This window comes from Hippichthys cyanospilos, chromosome 1 (assembly GCF_059441005.1).
Source record: "Hippichthys cyanospilos isolate Australia breed blue-spotted pipefish chromosome 1, RoL_Hcya_1.0, whole genome shotgun sequence".
Taxonomy (NCBI): Eukaryota; Metazoa; Chordata; class Actinopteri; order Syngnathiformes; family Syngnathidae; genus Hippichthys; species Hippichthys cyanospilos.
The window spans coordinates 18,420,738-18,441,984 of NC_142369.1; the positions used below are offsets into that span (position 1 = coordinate 18,420,738).

General features: G+C 38.5%; 1 protein-coding gene across 1 annotated transcript; it reads left to right on the plus strand.

The window, feature by feature from the left end:
• Positions 1–346: 346 nt before the first annotated feature.
• On the plus strand, positions 347–21,118 carry LOC148429515 (tricarboxylate transport protein B, mitochondrial). Its single transcript, XM_088431006.1, has 9 exons — positions 347–887; positions 9,710–9,817; positions 11,141–11,240; positions 16,655–16,793; positions 16,869–16,953; positions 17,076–17,180; positions 17,921–18,036; positions 18,126–18,199; positions 19,099–21,118. Exons 1-9 carry the CDS (start codon positions 776–778, stop codon positions 19,211–19,213), a joined length of 954 nt encoding a protein of 317 aa, XP_088287132.1. The 5' UTR covers positions 347–775; the 3' UTR covers positions 19,214–21,118.
• Positions 21,119–21,247: the final 129 nt, after the last annotated feature.

Sequence of the window (21,247 nt, forward strand, 5' to 3'; positions counted from 1 at the left end):
ATATATATATATATATATATATATATATATATATATATATATATATATATATATATTTTTTTTTTTTTTTTTTTTTTGCGTGACTACTCACATTGGCGTGTCAGAATTTCACTCCGGAATTATGGTAAAAATGAAAGTAACTTTTGTTTGGGTAATCAGCTCATTTACTTAAAAAAACAAAACAAAAAATAGAACTGAATAGTGTTTTGATTCCCGGCGGAGTTGTTTGTGAAGGGCGCGGCTGTGACGTAGTACCCCCCCTCCCCAACCCCAGTTCGTTCGGAAAACCAATTAATGATGTCGCTGTGAATCTCGACATGGGCGAGTCTGAGCCACGCCCTCAATCTCATTTTGTCACCACTCGTTTTTCTCGTCCACGCGCTTTTTGCGAGGACGTCAAAGTTACACGCTGCAGCGACTCGACGACACTTTCACACGCGACCGCGCTTCCTCCGCCGCCGTTACTCACTTCCGGGTCGCTTTACTATCGACTTTTCGACTCTCGTCGCCATGGTGACCGTGGTGACACGTAGCAGCTAAGTTCCCACAGCGGTCCACGCGTGTCCGACCGTGGACACGCGCACAGAGCCGTTGTGCACGGAGCAGTCGCGCGCGTCCACGCTGGTCCACCTGAGTCCGGGAGGGCGCGCGAGACAGCCGACGCACATCCGTGTATGTGTGATTTGAGTCTTACTTGGAGCGCAGTCTCCACAAAGATTAAAACACACAGGACATACATTATTTTTCTCTCTCGCTGAGTGTTCTTTAAATCCAAATGGAGACCAAAGGAACAATTGAAAGCCCTTTCCACACGCCGAGATTTCTGGCAGCGGCGGCGCCCGGGGGAAAATCTAAGTTAACCCACCCCGGGAAGGCGATTCTGGCAGGTACGTACGGTTCATTTTTCAAACTGTGTTAAGTGACAGCAGATGTCGTCATGTTAATTTTAATGTAAATTACACCCTACTTGCCGCCTTGAAATCAACAGTTGCTCTTTATTCTTTTTTTTTCTTTTTTTGTCCCTTGATGTGGCGTTCTTTGAAAATGCCGAAATTCGGTTATTAAACGATATACTTTACATGTACTGTATTTCCTGAAGTATTGCAGAGTAAATATAGGGGTACCTTGACATACCGGAAATATGCTTAAGCCTTGCCAGCCCCTAAAACACCCAATATAAACTTAACATGTTTTTTTTTTTCCCAGACGAAAAGTTGCATCCAACAGTAAACTGTATAAAACAACCAAATAATATTAGTTCAAAGCAGAGTTCTAATTTTAATGGTGGTTTTAGAACTTCCAAAACATGTGGCCATAAAAACTCCAAACTTATATAAAAAGTAAGTTTGATTCATTCGTAATGAACAGTAAAACATGGATATGTTCTACTAACACCGGTTTCTGCCCAAAGCAGAGAAAATGAGCTTCTTGTAGAGAACAAACAAAAACATTAAGCTAAATTATTTTTGTAACACTTCCTGCCATAAAACCGCAAAAACAAGACTGAGATATACCATTTTATGGCTAAATTATAATTCATATACAGATACACAACAAATAAATGTGCCATAGTTACTCGCTCCATTGCTCTAGTTATACGTCAGTGGCTTCTTACTTCATGAACACATACTCTGCTTGCATATAAGGTGCGTAAAACTTTCAATCTTTTGGCATATCCCTCCTTCATAGTCAATGTGACAAGCATAAAATTACCATCTACCATGATCAGTTGTCTTTAAAGATGGAGATATAAAAAATCTTGCAAAATAGCCACCCCCGAGGATTGACTTTTGACACCCCTGTTCTCTTAACTTGATATACCAACTTGAATCTTACAGACAACCTGTGCTAGACCATCTTCTATGTTCACCTGTTAAAAAATATAGTTATTTATCTTAACATACAGATATAGTATTTTTGAGGCAGTAGTTTACCCCACTTAGCTGTAACCTTTTGAAACATTTTATTCAAAAGACCTACAAAGCTCAGACCTGCAGAAGGATAAGCGGCCATTGCAATCTTTTTAAGGTCCTTACAGAAAATACCTGCCATGGCAATGTAATTTCATTACATACAATATCACTCTCAGCCAGGGCACTCTGCCACTTAATGCTGTTAGAGAGGAGTGATGCATTTCGTGTAGGAGGCAGATTTTAGATTAAATGTTATTCTATTTTGCCATGTACTGAGGTTTGACAGAGTGGTCACCAAATAAGGGGAGGGCATTTTTGTAAAAACATTCTTTAAATAATTTTGTTGGTTATTTACCTTGATGCTGCTGTTTTGGTTAGCAATACAGTTCAAATATTTCAGGACTTACCTATTTAATTTCTGCCTGTGAACAACTGTTTATACTATGAACTGATAGAACAACAGTTGTTGCACGATTTCTTATCCTGGAAAAGGAAAGCATGTATTTGAGGGAGGCATTCATTTCTCTGTGCATGTCTGTGTGATGGCCGTTCCTTGAGAAACTGCACTCTTTATGTTTTATGTGTGAGACACTCAGATAGAAAATGTTCTGTTTCACGTTGTCACTACTGTCAAGAAGAATTGTTTTTGAACACTGATATTAGTCTTTGTCATTATGTTTGTTTGGACTGCACATCAGTCCTTGTTGTTGCCTGCCACCTGCTGTGCTGTTCATCACCGTGCAACAGCACTTTCAGGTGATTGGAGTGGCAATTTCAGTGGGATTCCCAAATGACTGTCAATTTCTGCTGCGTGCACATGTGTGTGTGTCCACAGCATTCACACAATGACTAAATATTTAAAGATTACGAAAAAAAAAACAGCTAGTGTCTATACACTTGAAAGTGCGACTGAGACACCAGTGGGATACAGTTAAATGGAGGTATTTCAGTACATATGTAAACATTAATAAAAAAAAAAAAAAAAATGCTGTTTACTGTATCAGTGTTGGAGCCGATATTTTATGTCTGCTCTCAAAAAAAAAAAAAGAAATGCTCACATGATACTTCTTTACCAGCCTGATGTTAAACTTCTGGGGAGGTGGAGTAAGAGCAGTGTCAACAGTGCGGCAATATATACTTTAAGGTAAACATAGATGATGACAGGCGGCTCAGTGAACAGTGGTTAACATGTTCGCCTCACAGTTCAGAGACCCGAGTTCAAATCCAATTCACTCCAGCCTTCCTGTATGGAGTTTGCTTGTTCTCCCTGACCCGGCATGGGTTCTCTTCGGGCACTCCGAGTTTCTCGCACACTCCAAAAACATGCATGGCTGGTGTATTGGACATACTAAATTGTCCTTAAGTGTGATTAGGTGCATGAATGGTTGTTCGTCTCTGTGTGCCCTTCAATTGGCTTGAAACAGATTCACAGTGTCCTGTCGCCTACTGCCCGAAGCCAGCTGGGATAGGCACAAGCAAGCCTGCGACCTTTGTGAGGATAAGCGGCTCTAGAAAATGGGTGGATTGATAAATGATAAATACATTGTGTTAAACAAATGCAAAATTATACTCTATAACAGGGACGTCAAACTCATTTATGTCGCGGGCCATTTTGTAGCGAGAACTTCCTTCATTGGGCCGATATGATGAGGAAACTAAGTCGATTTTAAGTTGTCTCACAGTATTATTACTGTACACAACAAATTGATGGCTTAGTTGTTTTGAAATCAGAAGTAAAGCATTCTGGTTTGTTCATTTATTGTTTACATTACTGTAACAGAACAAACCAAAAAATCTCAACATTATTTTTCATTATACACGACAAGCTAAAGTTTTGGAACAGAGTTTAGCAAGGGTCATGGAAACATACATGATTTGCTTTCGCGGGCTACATATAATGACGTGGAGGGCCGGATTTGGCCCCCGGGCCTTGAGTTTGACACCTGTGCTCTATAATATGGATGATGAAGAGCAAGCTTCTTGCCCTCGTTGTGCTCCCATGATGAACTGTGGCACATTTGAGTAAAAAGAAGTGGTGATAAGTTCAAGAACCAGTCTTGTCTTCTATTTTTACTCAATTTCTATGCCGCTACAGCACACTAACTATCAGCTAGCTTATGAGCTAACAAGCTTCTGGAGTCTTCCTCTCACCTGACGGAGCTGCCGAGGGCTCATATGTGGTGTCACCTCATTCTTTTAGGAATTAAAAAAATGACAGAATAACTCACACTTGCGTCCGATAACCATTGATACAAATCACAGAACTCAAGTTCTTTTGTATGTTATATATGTTTTAGCCACATCCCCCCCAAAAAAACTACACCAGAAATGCTGAAAAACAAGTGAACGCGACATCTCACATATTGCGTAATGTTCAAGACGATAACCAATAAATTAGTGAAATATTGTGTTCAGCATAATCTGGCAGCATATTGCTGTACAATTTTACATGACAAAAACAAATACATTATAACATCGTAACTGATTATTAACTTTATAAATGCATTTTTTGTTCACTGTAGAGCTCCGATACTGATATCATGATATGTCCCAGGCCCAAATACTTTATTTAGTGAGTGCATTTTCAACATAGACTTGATTACACAATACACACAGTCGTGGCTTTCAATGGAATTTACCAACAGTGTTTGATGCCATCCTTTAAGTGGCCCTGGTGAGTCCCCTCCCCCGTCAACCCTCAGCAGCCTGATTGACTACCCCCCCACCCCCTCCCCCTCTTGTTTCCAGCCTGTCCATCCAGTTTTGCAACAGCAGCAGCGCTGCACTGTGGCTGTCGCAACTCCTGCGGGCCTCCCTGTCCAAGATGTCGAGATAAAACCCAATATAGGGTGAAAATGACGGTGCATCTCCTCTCGAGTGATTTTGTTACACGAGTTCTAATTCACGGCGGTTAGCCATGTCTGTGTGGTGAGAGAAGACTCACTGGTGCATGCCTGAGGGCTTAGAGTAGACAAAGCAAGAAGTAGAAGGTCAAAGCTTAATGCACTCCAGCCCACATACATATCCAGTGAGTGGCATACAATTGCTAAAGCTTGCTTTGCTGTCATTGGTTGGTTCAGCTCATCTCACTCTGCTGTTGGTTGAAGTTGGGACATGGAACAAGGGCGACTTTTAGGCCTGGGGGCAGAGAGACCAAAATGGACCTCAGATTTGGTGTCTCTTTAAAGACCTTTCTGTCGGATGGAAAGAAGGTTAATATTATATTGTTGCTTTTTGAGGTTTCATGTCGTTTTGGATTTTTTCTTTTTTTAGTGGGCTATGATGTCAATCAAGGAAGGTTTTGTGGAAATGCTGTACAGTATTTGCTCCATTCTTTGCTTTCTTCACCCTCAAGCAGTCAGCAAGCCTTCCTGAGTGCTTGTCTCCTTTTGGACTCAAAGGGCCCGTCAAAGCCTATTCCCCAGTTCTTGCTGTCACTCCCCTCCACACCTCTCGGTCAACCAGCTTGTCACAGCTTTTCAATGGAAGTGACTCAGCTCAGTCTTGTTATTATTGTCGTTTTAAGCCTTGATAGCAATGACAATGGTTTTAGATCATTTTATTTATTCCAAGTTACAATTAACCAAACCATTCTTTTGCTCTGTGGTTAATAAGCTGATGTTATATTCATGTAGATTCCTGCACAACATGTGTGCTGCTGCCTTTTTTCCGTAGTCTCTACAATTCTCATGTAAAATAAATCATTATAGTCGACTTGTCATCAAGAAGAATTCGTGAGCCACCCACCATGAGGGAGCATTGCCCGGGACATAGGAAGCCTAAAAGGCCACACCGAGATGAATAATTCTTTTCATCTTCCGCATCACTGTAAATATTACAAGTCTCTATATAGGAAGCCCTTCCTCCAGCGTCATCCGTCACTATTAATTATGGACAACATATTCTTCTCGTCTCAAGAGAGTTAGTTAATAATGAGCAACATGTGGATTAATAATGAATCAATATTGCCACTGAATAATTGGCTGGCACATGCACACATAAACATGCATGATGATGGCTTTGCATTATTGATTGTTTCGAGTTTAATTGTCTTGCCTTTTGGCTGTGATGTAAAAGAGCCCAGTTTTTATAATATGCTGTACTTTAACCTGACTTGGAGGACACCTCTTTTATGTTTTTCCAAAAGGAATTTTGTGAGGAGTGGATGATCATTAGGATCCCCAAAGCACGCACGAGAGGATCTTTAGAAAGTGTTCCTACCCATCAGCTGCTAATTGGTCTGCAATGATAGTAAGACTGCTTTGCAGATTCTACAGTATTTCACATGCACTAAATAGTTAATTCACCGATACGCTCATTTTTCGCAGTTAATGGGGACCGGAACTGCGATAACCCCTCCACAACACGCATTGCATAGGAGTGTGATGAGCGTAGGGGCTAAATCTACATGCAGCCCTGAACATTCCCCACAATGCAATGCTTGTTTTCTTTAAGTTCCAGGCTTTGCCTGTGTTGTGTCACAGTCATTCCCGCATGTATGTCTCCACACAGCTCTGTCACTCACAGCCACAAACGCACTACTTGAAAAGTCATGAAGTGTTGATGCCAAATTGGCCTTTTATCATGCCATGACGCTGTTGATTGTACAATTAGAGTAAGCGCTCCGAAGCAACTAAGGCTTAGTTAATCTTCAGACCTCAAACTGATGGAAAATGGTTAAAGGGACCCGATGCATTGAATTTCCATGCAACCTTTTATTTTCAGAACATTTGGACGGAAACACAAGTGCAATATTTGTGGTTGAATATTTTGGGGCTTTCTATTCTTGTTTTGGGAAATAAAATGTGTACTATATTGTACTTATCTGAATCCAGTGACAGGCTTGAAACAATTTCTCTTTTGATTCTATAAACAAAACCTGGGAGCATTTTTCTGGAAAATGTTGGGAAGGAACTTGTATCTGATGGAAAAATGGAACATTCAGAACCCCAAATTTTCAATGTATCTTGAATAGTAATAAATTGTATGTATTTGTAGATTCTCCATTATCCATCTCATGGTAATGCACATGAGCTGAACTGAGAAAATGGAAAATTACTTGGTTGTCTGCTTGCGTGTTAGAATTATTTTGGAAACTCATGATTAGATAAGCCAAAAAAATAATATTTGAAAGGAAATATTTGTCGAACCGTCTGTCTGCAAAACTTGTTCATATTTCAATACTGGTCGTCTGATTTTTGTGTTGTAAAGGTGCAATGATTAATTCAACTATTATTTTAATTGATGAATAATTTGGCATTTGAAAATCATTTTTAGACCTTGTTTAATTAAAAATTGTCCAAATCCCCACTTGTTCAGCCTTACAACAGGATACTTCGAGATTTTTGTAGGCCTCCATAGAAGCAGACAGATTTGATTGCTCTTGAAACAGGACATATGCAAACCTATTATTTTAATTTGGAAAAAAAACGATCAACATTCTTGCCTGTTTTCTTACATGACAAACTAGCAACAATATGCTAATTAATTTAAGCTTGTGCTTTTTAATACTATGTCAATTTGAAATAATTTTTTTTTGAACAAAAAAAAGTAGGAATTTATTTTTATCTGGTGTTGATTAATCGATGATGAACAACATCATTAATTATTAGCCCTAATATGTTGTTTGTACAGATAAGAGGGAGAGGAGTGTTGTTGTTTTTTTCTATATTTAATCCAAACAGCCTGTTTCTATGTAACTGACAAGACAGTCTTTCATTCCTGCCTCTCTGCACCGAATATCACTGCAGTGCCATTTCCATTCCTTTTTGCCGTAATAGCAAGTGTCAAGGATCTATGTGGATGCATTGATTTTATGACCGTACGAGACGAGTCACTGGGACGGGTGAGGATGGAGGATGGGATGGTGCTGCTCCAGAGGTTGAAGATAAAGATTAATGGCTATTTGGCACATGTAACCCACGTTTGCCCGCGGCACTCATTTAAAGTGTGTTTGTGCAAATGTGTGCCAGACTGCAAACACAGACCAGACAAGCTAAGATGTATTGCTCTCAGACTATTTGAGTCTGAAGATCCATCACGTGTGCCGTGCTGCAACCGTTGCTTGTTTTCTTCTCTGTTCAAGAATGGGGTTGATTGTTTTCCTCTTGCATGTGATGCAGCGACCCCGATTAGGTCACAACATCGCGGCTGGTATGAAGTGTGGGGAAGATCATGTGACTTCTTAACCCATTGAGAGGTGGCTTGTTCCAAGGATTATTGGAATTATGGTTAACGGCAATGATCATTAGAGACAACGCGCTGCTTAGTGACAAGAAGCATATACGTGAATAAGCTTTTATGTGTTACAGTTAAATACTGATATGTAGAAATAATATTGAATTTGATAAAATAATAATAATAATAATAACCAAAGCACAACATGCTTTGTCGTTTAGAATATTCAAAGAAGGTTTTTGCCCAGATAACAGTTTTGAAGTATCTTGGTATTTTCTCAGTCAGCTTTCCAATGTGGATGATGCTTGATGATCTGGAATGACTATCCGTACACAACTGTGCTTTTTTTTTAATAGTTACTAGTTTTATTTTTTTTTCCTTTCAAATTGTTTGAAATTACAGTGTATTAATTTGAGAAATTCCAAACTTTAGACCAGTACTGGGCACGGTAAGTCAAATCAAAATGTCAAATTTTCCCCTTCAAAGTGACCCTCCCCCCACATCCATTCATAATAAATCTTCCCAGTCAATGTCTAACAAACCTCTGACAAAGAATACATGATATGAACTGCATGAATTTCATAAACTGAGAAACCATGCCGGACATGTATCATACATTTTTAGTGATTAATGAGAATATGTAGTTACTCATTGGCCACAAAAATACACTTGCACAATCTTAACTGCTTCCCCTCCCAAAAAAAAAAAAAAAAAAAAACATCCTTCAGAAAACAATATTGCTAATTCCTGATCATATCATGTTTGACAGAACTGACTTTAGTACAACCAATACAGTCAATTCCTTCTCTCCGCAATTTGTTTTTTGCTGGTACATATTTTTACCACAGCACCGGATTGGATTGAAGTCAGTGATATCTTCCCTCATTGATTTCCCTCAAATTAAATCAGTCCTACAGATGGGATCCTTAAGTTGATAGAAGTAACGATCTGGTGAGTAAATGTGATTTAGTTCTTTTAGGATACGGGCAATGTCTGGCTAGTGTGTTATGAAAGAATGGTCGTAAAGCATTTTTATTTCCTTTTCACTGGCGTTTTGGTTTCATTTTCAACATTGTGTAATGTCTCTGCTCATGTGTGTTAGCAGATAATGTGTGTGTACTTGTGTGTCATTGAGTTAATGGAGGGTCTTGGCCTGTGTAATGGAGCCCCTCCCAGCAGGCTGCATGATTTAATTAATGTCATCCTTCTCTGCGTCCTCCCTCCTTCCCGTGTGACTCATCTGTATTGTGCGTTAGACAGCAGGCTTCGGACAGCCTCCCCTGTGCGAAATGGCTTCATTTTTTTCCATGCTTCTATTTTTTTCCAGTCATACTGAAACATGATAAACCCCAAATTTTCTCCTTGTGACTCATCTGAGGGATTTGGGTGTGGTTTTGATTCATCTTCAACCAACTCTTTCCACTTACTTGCCCATAATCCTGACTTTTACTGTTTATGGGGGTAAAAGTCAGTTTCCTACCATTTCTGACGTCAAGGGACCTTGTTGTCATGCAGGCAGGCACAGACCAGTGAGCTAGTATGCGAAGTTAAGAGCAGTGTCTGTCCCCAATTATAAAGTTCTATTTATGTGGGACTGAAAAGGTTTGCTCAATTTCCAGGTGGTATCGCTGGCGGCATCGAGATTTGCATCACTTTCCCCACCGAGTATGTGAAGACCCAATTGCAGCTGGACGAAAAGGCCAACCCTGCTAAATACAGAGGAATAAGTGAGTTTTTGATTTTATGCAAATTGCCTCTGGCAAAAAGACGTAAACACATTATATACCTTCAACATTAACATAAATTATGACACTTTCTTTTAAATAAGTAAAAGTGTTAAATATTACACTACTTTTATATCAGTTCAGACATAAGGACAATAATTTAATGAAATATTTTGAAATAAGATGCTATTCCTCCACTGCTTCTCTGGAACTCATTATCTAATTACTTTCCCTGTGGCAGTCGGAATCCTAGATCTCTCTGTGAATGTTTATTTCACTTTAAGACACATTGACACACACAAAAAAAAAAACCCAAAGCAATTTCAAAATTCATGTACCCAATGCAACCCTCCCATTGACACACACACACACACACACACACACACACACACACACAGGTTCTTTAACGATGTATGCTGTGTCCTGTGGAACATGCTAATGAGCTCTTCTGAGTCCTGACAGCTGCTGCTTTTTCTGTTCACTGGTGCGTTTCTTTGGCGTGATAGGTTTCACTTGTCAACTCATAAAATGCTTCATGTGTAAATTGACTACAGTTTTCTAACAGACTTGCCATTAAAGAAAAAAAAATCAAGCTGTCAAGTCTTTTCTATATTAAAAAGGTCTCGCTCCATTGTCCGTGATAGGTAGGGCCTCAGGTCTTACTAGGTAAACTTTTTTTTTCCGTTTCAAGCCTCCAGAGCTATTCTAAATGAATTGTTATCGGCTGTTAATTGCAAGACCTGACCAATTAATCAGCCGTCCGATTATAAACATTGACCAAAAATGAATAATTTGCTAATTATATTACCTTTTTACTTTTTACGTACTCTAACTTTATTTCAGTAATATACACGTGTCATTGGTCTCATTTATGTTTTCAGAGTAGCAAGACAGGCCACAACAAATGCCATGTGTTATTGTGTCATAACTTTTATTTTAGTTAGAAAAACCTTACAGCACACAATCCAACAAAAGTCACACCATGTCATAAATTGAATAGTGAAACAACGGTAGCCATACTTAGTGTGAAAAACTGTTAATATGAAAGGCAAAAGTTTGTATCGTACCTTCTGCCATCTAGTGAAAGAGCATTCAATTGTTCTGTCCATTACCATTCATTGATGGCATAGCTAGATAAACACAAACATAATGACATTATTTGCTGTAAATCAGTCATTAGGGGGGTAGGTAAGGATCTTTTAGGACACAACAGTTTGTAATGGTTGCTCTATGTGGCCCATCGGCTTTAGGTTTCCCACTCCAGTTTTAGATCACCATGTAAACACTTGAATGCAGCCCCTCCCAAAAAACTGTTTCATTCAATAGGTGACTGCGTGAAGCAGACGGTACAGAGTCACGGCGTCAAAGGACTCTACAGAGGACTCAGCTCACTGCTCTATGGATCCATTCCCAAATCTGCTGTCAGGTATGCAAAAAACTCCCGGGTTTGGGAACAGGATATAATTAACCCATCAATATGAGCTGATATGATTACGACAAGGAGAATTTAGCTGGAGGAGGAGAATGTCAGAAAACTGACATTTATGAACTCAAGGAAGAAAACCTCTTCTTAGCGTAATCAGTGTTTAACTGGTTGTTGCTGGAAGGCTAGAGTTAAAATAAATAAATAAATAAATACATAAATAATAATAATGATAATAATGTGCAACTGCAGTACCTGGAAGAGTTCATTCACAAAGTCCAATTATTCTAGTCCATTACCCGCCACGCATATCAGAAATGCCACGCCACTCTTGAGAGTGATGGTGTTGTTGTTCTCTCAGGGCAATGACATTTACCTCCTGTCAAATGCAAACACACACGCACACACTGACTGCAGCCAAGGCAGGTTGTTTTCTGGCATTGTGGTTTTCATTTGGTATTGTTTGCATACCTGTGTGTGTGTGTGTGTGTGTGTGTGTGTGTGTGTGTGTGTGTGTGTGTGTGCATGCGTGTGTGCGTGCGTGTGTGTGTGTGGTGGGTGCTGCAAGATAGTGCTCGTCCATATGATGAAGAGACAGGTCCAGTCAAGCGGAGCAAAGATGCCATTCAAACCCAGATGGGGTCTCAGTGGCCCACTGACACATGGGCTTTAGTTAGATTTGTTTTCTGGGACTCATGTTGCGTTATGCTTTACGATGGCAAAGATTTTACTGAATAAGGGCATCACCATAGAAGAGTTTGTTTTTAGAACCTGCACCTGTTGCTCCTTTATTTGAGTAATTCCCAATTTATGATTGTGTTAAACACAAGTTGTTTTTTTCTTGAGGTCATTTAACTGATGCACTTTGACCATTTTTTATTGCAGAGTTGCCCATATTGATAGCTTCTTTACAGAATCTTGACAAATCTTTTATGTACCACTGAAAATTGTGTTTTGTGACAGGTTAAGCCTAGAACAGATCACATTAAAGAGTATCATTCTTTCAACAGTTTTTATCCTTTTTCAGTCTTTAGTAATCAGCCGTCGAACATGGTTCGACTACACCCAAAACACGGCTTTCTGACCGAAAAGCACAAAGAACACGAAAACAAGCTTTTATCTCTAGATATAGAGTAAGTCTATCAGGACATTCCAATGACACCTCAAACAATAAACAATCAAGAACAAGATTAAGGGCTTTTGAACCCACACTTTCTCTAATGACAGTTTTTTTAACCATGCCTATTATATACATTTGTTCAACTTTGAACGTGTTAGCATTTGTTTTTGTCATAATTACCGGAACCAAAGTAAGATGCACCATCTTGATATAATGCTCAAAAGCTATTCAGATCTCAAATGCAAGGTGATGCAATGCCACCTTTTACAGTAGGAGTGTCAAATTTATTTTGGCTCAGGGGCCGCATGGAGAAAAATCTATCCTCAAGCGGGCCGGACAAGTAAAATTATGCAATAAATCTTTAAAACGACTAGTCTTAATTTAATGTAATTTTTGCTTTGCACACTTACCTGGTCCCAATTTACCAGTAGCTCCCTTTTGTGTCCCTTGTTTATAACAATGTAGCATTTTTCCTTAAGTTGCATGAAACAAATGGAAATTTTCTGTATATTTTTTTCTATTTGTTCAAAAAATATTTTTTGTATGTAACACATAATAAACAAATACAATACGAGAACAAATTTAATTTGGGAGCCAATGCACCACTGTACTAGGAACTCTAAATGTTTCAATCCAGGCTTTATGCCGGTGCAGGTCTTATTTCATGTGATTAGTTTGATGCTATTCAGTCTGCATTGTAATCAAGCAAATACATCAACCATCTCATTTAATCTTGATATTAATCAGCCTTATGATGAGCCACAATGATAAAAGCTGATGTCAGGAGGCACTTAGCTAATGTGCATGCTTTGAAATCAGATTTTTGTGGAGCAGACGACGTTCGATCATTTTAGCGAACTTAGCTCAAACAAAGATTTTGTTTGGGTTTCATTTTTTTTTTTTGTATACAAAAAAATGCATAAAACACCGGTGGAATTCACCCGGTATGACTAATGATAGAAAAAATAAATCTGATTTTGTAGTTCTTGTAGTCCTCAAGTACAAGTATTTGTCTTTCTACTCATCTTCCTTCCAGCTGATCCATTCCCATCTCAAACCGCCCCCTTTATACCCCCCCCCCCCCTCCTCCCCCGCCCTTGTCCATCCCATTAAGTGATTGCCTACACACCGTGTTCAGCAAAGTATACAATATTCCTGGGTCATCCAAAAGGCACACCAAAGATGAATGAGAGAGTAGCTGACCTCTTCTTCCCTTCAATATTCAATTCATCCCAATATGTAATTGCCCTTTCCTGACTGTCCCCTTTACAAATGTGTTACACAATAGGATAAAACAATGTCATTTATTTACGGTAATGCTTGTGACTTTGGGCAGGGGCATACCCTGGACTGGTTGCCAAACAGAGAAAGACTCAAACTTTTAATTTTGTTTTAGTTTTGAGATCTATTCCATAATTTTCTATTGAAATAGCACTGCATCAGCACAATAACCTGCGAATGTCACTTGGCTAAACTCAGAATTCTGGTGAGCAATGATTGGTAGTTATGTGAGCCCTGAGCAACTGTGATGTCATTTTTAATCGACACAGAGAGGCAAAATGACTGCCCCCTAAAATTGATTAAAACGGGTGGATTTTGCACCACCACAAACGATTGCCACATTTAGCCTCGTCGGGACTTGACTACCCCATTACAGAATGACGTGTTTGCCCGGTTGAATGTTGGGCGCATTTTGAATGTTTGTTTAATTCTGAATTTCTTACAGACACATCTGCAGTTATAATAGGGTATATGCACTTGTACAACATTATTTCAGTTCTTTATTTTTCTTCTCAAAATGAAAAAGGTATGTCACCTTAATCGGACAAAAGATTGCAAATGATCTTGTTCCGTTTGCAAAAATTTGGCATTTGAACAGGGGTGTGCACACCTTTCATAGTGTCACAGAATCTAAGTGACAATTGTGATCGTTGTGAAAGCAGAACATTTTGATCCAGCTCTTGTATTTGAAGCTGACCTTGTGCAAAGATCCTCTAATGAAGATTGTTCAGCGCCCTGACTCATCTTGGACTGTCAGCCAGGATGAAAGGGCACGTTATGGGCAAGGGAGCCTGGACCGCTTCTATTGCAGCTGAGATTTGGAAGCCAAATTGGCAGCCAGAGAACAGCTTGACCATCCGATTTAATAAGAAGTATAGTGTCACCAGGTTTGCATTTAATTGCACTTCCATTTTTTTTTCCAGTCATATGTGTGAAAGCGCCATGAAAGTTGTTTCCTCAACTTCTAGCAAGGGCTGAGCTAACTCGTGCCACATAAGAGCAGATGTGGAGAGGTAATGAGCAGAGGAAAACGCTGCAATAAACAGGCAGATGGCGTTAAAAAGAAAAGGTGGCAATGGGGGACTTCGGGAAGACTTATTAGGATGGCAAGTAAACAAGCAGAATGGGAAAGCCACGCCAGTCTGTCCTCCCTCACCTTTTTTTTTTTTTAAACACTTACCGGGCTGCATCCTCCTGAAGCAGTCTATAAATAACCTTCTTGTAAAGGACGCGCTGTTACGACAATGTCTGATTGCGTTGTCACTTAAAGCCCACTTCCCTCTTCTTTAAGTCGGGTTGGACTCCATTGCAGCCGTCTCTTATGCCTTACCAGTTAATCAACGGTTCATTTGTCTTTCATGGCTTTGTTACAGTATTGTCCTTATCTAATTTTTTTCGATCAGAATTCAACCCTTGTGTTGTATTTTGACCATTATGGGGTCATTTTCTTCCATATCGTTCTTGCAGTATTTTAGCCAAAGGATGGCACATTCCTGGTTATGTGTTAACTAAGTGGTCATGCCATGTTGAACTTTAGTATGTTGTCACCATCTGGGTGAAGTTTCATCTCCCTGGTGTCTTCTTTCAATGCTTTCCCTTTGATGTGATATGCCTTTGATGTAAACATCAAAGGATTGGACAAAATACGCACTAGGTTTAAGATCAAAATGAGGTGGATATTTTGCAAATGTTCACAAACTAATGAGGTCTAATACATTAATTTTTTTGATCAAAAATTCAGTTTTTTTTAAAAGATAATGTTGGTGTTTTGACACTGTCAGAGGTATTAATTTGCTGCTGTTTCAGTATCCCCTTGTTGAAGTGAAATGAATCAAATAAACAGATTATGAAACAACATTTTGTTTTCTCAGTAAAATCTATATGCATAGACATTTAAGTTTAATATAATCTATTAATACTTAGAGATGTCATAAATATTTCTGTTGCCAAATTTCGTGGTATCACAGCCACAATAGAAATGAAAAACAATTCACTTGCAGATTAAAGTTTTTATTTTACAGCCGTTCTATTTACATCATTCAATATTTAAAAACAGCAAGTGTTTATTTTATTTTATTTATTTTTTTAGCTAAAATGTCTACTGTAAAATCAAAATAGGAACATTGCAAGAATAAAATGGTGTGTTGGATAACACAAATGCATATTTTTAAGATTTAAGTTCTAATATTAAGAGAATAAAGTTCACCTTGAAGCCCTAATGCGGTAGCTCATAATATGTTGTTAATGTGACAAAATTCTTGCTTTATTTTCAGAACGGGTGAACATCAAGCTCGAAAAATTGTGACTTTGGTGTTAAAACAGTTTTATTAGTTGTCCACTGTATGTTGAGAACCTTGGAATGTATTTTTTCTTAGCATTTCAGAGTTACCCTACTACACCTTCATACTCATTACAGAAGATATTCCCTTTATTATACAGCTCTTATTAAATCTCATTAACTTGTTACTGGAAGCGAATTACGCGTCTCTTGAGTGTTTAGTCTGCTCTCATAATCAGTGCTAGGCAAGTTACTTCAAAACTGCAATGCATTATTTATCACATATTACTGTCATTTCAAAGTAATTAGTTACATTATAATATTACTGTATTTGAAAGGTAATGTATTGCATCGCTTTTATATTACTCTCATCACTATAACTGGAAATATGGATGTTCTATTCTAAATGTAGTTTATTAAGCTCATCAAACCTCCAGTGGAATGCTGCCTTACGCCTAAGAACAGTACAAATCGTTTCATCTGTATTGTATTGTACCTTTAAAGACAAGACACAAAATCTTGTACAACTGCAAGTAAACATTTTGCCCCAGGCTTTTTTCTTCTTGCGGTGTTTTTGGAGAATTTTGGTCGGGAAAACTCCCCACCACTTTCAGGCTAAAATTGCATTATAATGCATTGTGTTTCTCTCATTTGTAACGAGTACAATCTTACTGGGGTTTTTTTTCCTTTTTTCCTTTTCTATGAAATGCGTTGTGCTCTGCATTTGTTTGTGGTCAGGTTTGGAGTATTTGAGTTCCTCAGTAACAAAGCAAAAGACGAGTCGGGTCGACTGGACAGCACTCGAGGGCTGCTGTGTGGCCTCGGCGCCGGTGTGATGGAGGCTGTGTTGGTGGTCTGTCCCATGGAAACGATCAAGGTGTGACAAATTGACAATTTCATCGGTAATGCCTCAAAGGATGCGACCGAGTGTATTTATTTTTATTCCGTCCAGGTCAAATTCATCCATGACCAGACTTCGGCAAACCCCAAGTACAGAGGCTTCTTCCATGGAGTCAGCGAGATAGTCAGAGCTCAAGGTGGATGGCTCCTGCTTCCAGCAACGTGCTTAACTCGACCTCTACAGGCCGAACGCAGAAGTGCCGCTTAACGTCATACCACAGCCAACCAGGAGGATTTTTGACATTTTCTGCTTCGACAGGTTTAAGAGGGACTTACCAGGGTCTGACCGCCACTGTGCTCAAACAAGGCTCCAACCAAGCCATTCGCTTCTATGTGATGACTTCGCTCAAGAATTGGTACAAAGGTGAGAGTCCGCGAGTGTGCATGCTTAGAATTAATTGGACTGAATAGCCTAGTGTGTAAATGGTAAGATTTCTTCCCTCTTTGGACTTTGCCAACTGCATTGCTAACCAAAATCGATACATATGAATATGTGATTTTAGGAATGTAAAATAGAATGGCCCTGAGGTTATTTAGGGCACACTGCACAAGTATTGCCACAAAAAAAAAATATTTTACAAACAATCGCTCAGAACGAATGTAAAAGTCATTTAAAAAAAAGGTATCATGAAAATTGTTCATACTAACTTTTTAAAATGCAAGACCTCATGCTGCTTTATGCTCATGCTTTATCCTCATGCTGCTTTATGTTTATTTTTTGAAATATAATTGCTATTTTAAAAAATAAAACAGCAAAGTTCCTTGTAAATGATTCACTTTTTTCAATGAAAGTACTGTATATAAAAATACTTTGATTACATTACAAGTAAGCACAGGCCCATATCAGATTCTTACAATAGCAAAAATATCACGGTGTCACAGTATTGAAGTTACAGCTATTTTTTGCTAAATAGCCATTTTTTCCATGTTAAAAACAGCTTTGTCTTTCAACAAATATACAATATAGCTTGTGTTAGAATAGCACATTTACCCTACTAAATAAAAATGACTGTACATAAAATCAAGACAAACCTCAATTGAGCAAAGCTCTTCACGAGATTTTTCTTAAGTGATTATTAAAGCCCTGTTGTGCCTTACCTATAGGTGATGATCCCAATAAATCTATCAATCCTGTGGTGACTGGAGCCTTCGGAGCTATTGCCGGAGCAGCAAGTGTGTTTGGAAACACTCCACTTGATGTCATCAAAACAAGGATGCAGGTACGAATTTACGGACTCCCTTTTTCACAGTGATGCTATTCGTATTTGTTGCAGCGTCTTGAAAGTTTGAGTCGTGCTTCCTTTCAAAGGGCCTAGAAGCACATAAGTACAAGAACACACTGGACTGTGCAGTGAAGATCCTGCGACATGAGGGCTTGGCAGCGTGAGTCAGCGCTTGCTTTGCTTCTTCTTAGCTGGCTTTGGTAGAAGACGGTGGGCATAAATAGTCTACGCGCTCGTTTTCTAGTGTTTTTTGAAATACATTTTTGTTTTTGTGGGCACAATTCCAAAAGGTATGGGACAGACATGAAAAAAATGATGGTGGCAGCGTCATACTTTGCTGTGTTTTTCTTTAACTGGAATTGGGGTCTCATGTCAAGTCATAGTTAACAGAAAAGAAAACGCTTCAGTTTAGCTTAACAGAATCAGAAAAGGCCTACTTGAACATACTTTATAAACTTTACTTGGGTTAAATCAGACGTGCTATAAATAGTTGCATGAGTGTGCTGACTCCTATTAATTATGTACCGTAATTTCCCAAATATAAGATGCACCTGTAGGTAAGATGCACCCTTAATTTTGGGGTCAAATTCTGGTATTTTCTATGTTACCGTGCATAAGACACATTTGTAACAATGTAAAAACTATAGCAAAACAGATAAATGTCATCCATCTTCTTAAAATCTTTATATTTTCATGCGTTCAGTACTCGTATAGCCATTGACAATTTCCAGTTATTCATATGAACTGCATATTTACATTTAAATGTTTATTTAATGTATTTATTTATTTCCCATGTCAGCCCTCACACAGGGATGATTTGACACCCCGGCCAGCCCATAGAAAATAATTCTGGCTGCACCACTGTCAATAAGTTGTTGTCAAATAGAACAACTAAATTATCTTCCACTAGATGGTGGAAGATGCCAAATTAATATGTATTCAATTAGGTTTGCAACGTAAGCAAAATAATAGGAACCCCTCTCAGTAGGATCAAGTGCCATTTTCACTATTACACATAGTCACAATTCCTCTCATTTTCTTTAAAATGTCTTTGTGTAGGTTCTATAAAGGGACTGTACCTCGTTTGGGTCGCGTATGTCTGGATGTGGCCATAGTCTTCATCATCTACGAGGAGGTGGTCAAGGTTCTGAACAGGGTATGGAAGACGGACTGAGCTGCGAGGCGTTCTTCCTCTCTTGCTGCTTCCGATACACACACATCGCAGTTTGATAGAAGTCTGTTCGAAAAACAATTGAAATGCTGGGGCTCAGAATGTTCACGTGATAAGAGAAAATCAAATAAACTATACAGGTTCTTTGTCGTCCTCTGGTGGCCAATTGGTTAGATGAATTGGAAATCATTGTTCGAGTATTTATTAATCATCTTTCATTTTGTCAAAATAATACTTGATTATTGCACTCGTTGGCATTTTGCTGCTGCGTGCTTTGGACAAATTTATTCAGATAAACTACAGTCGCATCCATAAACAAAGCCTTTAATAGAATAATTTTACCGTTTAAAAACAGTTTATTTTTCTACATTTATTTTATTCCCATCATGATATTTTCATTCTAAAGTATAAATATATTTTATCTCCATCAGGTACCAAAATACGCAACTATGTAAGTTCTAAGCCTATGGTCTACTTAAAGCAATATGGCGTATTATTGATTTGAATGTTTTGTATTTGTATGTTTAAAAAAAATGCAGTTGTGCTGTTTTCTGGGTGTAAAAGTGTTTGAATATGTATATATAAGTTTAACAAAGAAGAATGAAGATCTTATGAAGACCCTCAAGTGCTTTTCATCTTAGCAGGCTGCTGATGACATGTTTTTTGTTTACATTGTTCCTTTATTAATCTTCTCAAAGGTCATATTCATACTGTTCATGGCTGTTCTCATGAAAATGTAGTGGGAAATTGTACAAACGAAGAAAAACAGTCACAACTAATATTCGAGTCAAATAAGGCATATTCTCGACGAATTCAGAACAAAAATAATTTTGATTTTTTTTGTACAAATTCCTATGAAATTCTTCTGAGTAATGGCTCTCTTTTTTTGGGAGTTTGGTCAAAATGGTTCACTCATGTGCCTTTTGGGTTAGTATCACTATGAAGTCTCTTTGGTGTCTTCACTAACTTATGAATAATGCAACGGGCAGCATTTTGTCTTGCCACAATGAAGCTAAAATATTGGGTAATTGCAGAATAACTATTTACGCTTGGCCCAAAATGACCACACTGTCATTTTTCACCATATTTATTATTTGTGAGTTTATGTGGGAGATTTTGACCAATATGGATTTCTAACAACATAACACCAATGTAAAATTAATATGAAAGTGGATGCAAATGATAACATTTTGGGAGTGTATTAGTGAAGTCTCAAAGCCACTTCTTGGTTATATTTTCTCTTTTATGTACTGTATCAACAATTACTGATTTGAATACTGTTATTCATCTGACATTCCTGATGAGCGGTCATGTTTAAAAGTAAAAGGGTCTTTTTGTTTCCGCCACTGTGAAACATGACTGATTATACTTTGTGGATTTTTTTTCCTCGATTGGCCAAAGAAAATGTGAGTACCATATATGCTCCTCCTATCTGCAGGTTGATGTGTTTTTGTCTTCATGAAGTCTTTGTGCAATAAACTCTGTTGTCCATTTATGTTTTTCAATGAGAACTCATGGTTCAGTTAAAAAAAAAAAAAAAAGTTTTAAAAGTGCGAGTGAAGCCATGGTGAAAACATTGCTTTGCAGTAGTATGTGCCCTCACTTGTCCGAACACAGCTTTTAGAGACTGTTGGCACTGTGACGTCATTTTAGTCTGACAGCAGGGGGCTGGATATTGTGTGTGTGTGAGTATATATATGTGTGTGTGTGTGTGCTGTTTGGGGGTGATGCTGAATAATCCATGGATGGCAGGTAGTCGAGGAATTAAACGGGATGCTTTTGTTTCAGATTTGATTTTTATATCATCTGTCAGCCTTTCCTAGCTACATTTTGCCATGTATTGTGAAAAAAGGGTGAATTTGTGCTTTATTAAAAAAAAATGTTGTCTTGTCATAGATCCAGTAACAATGTTGTAAAAGCTTACTCTTCTGTAGCATCAAACACTGGAGTGATTATCTGCCCCTGGCGCTCACCCAGTGATGAGAGAGCGCTCCTTTCCATGCACAATGAGGTTTTATGAGGAGCCTCCATTCATGC

What these genes read in the sequence shown, in the direction of transcription:
- LOC148429515 (XM_088431006.1), top strand. Translation starts at nt 776, where the DNA reads ATGGAGACCAAAGGAACAATTGAAAGCCCTTTCCACACGCCGAGATTT. An exon ending in ATTCCCAAATCTGCTGTCAG is followed by an intron (nt 11,241 to 16,654) that starts GTATGCAAAAAA and finishes GTTTGTGGTCAG; the next exon opens with GTTTGGAGTATTTGAGTTCC. An exon ending in CGACATGAGGGCTTGGCAGC is followed by an intron (nt 18,200 to 19,098) that starts GTGAGTCAGCGC and finishes GTCTTTGTGTAG; the next exon opens with GTTCTATAAAGGGACTGTAC.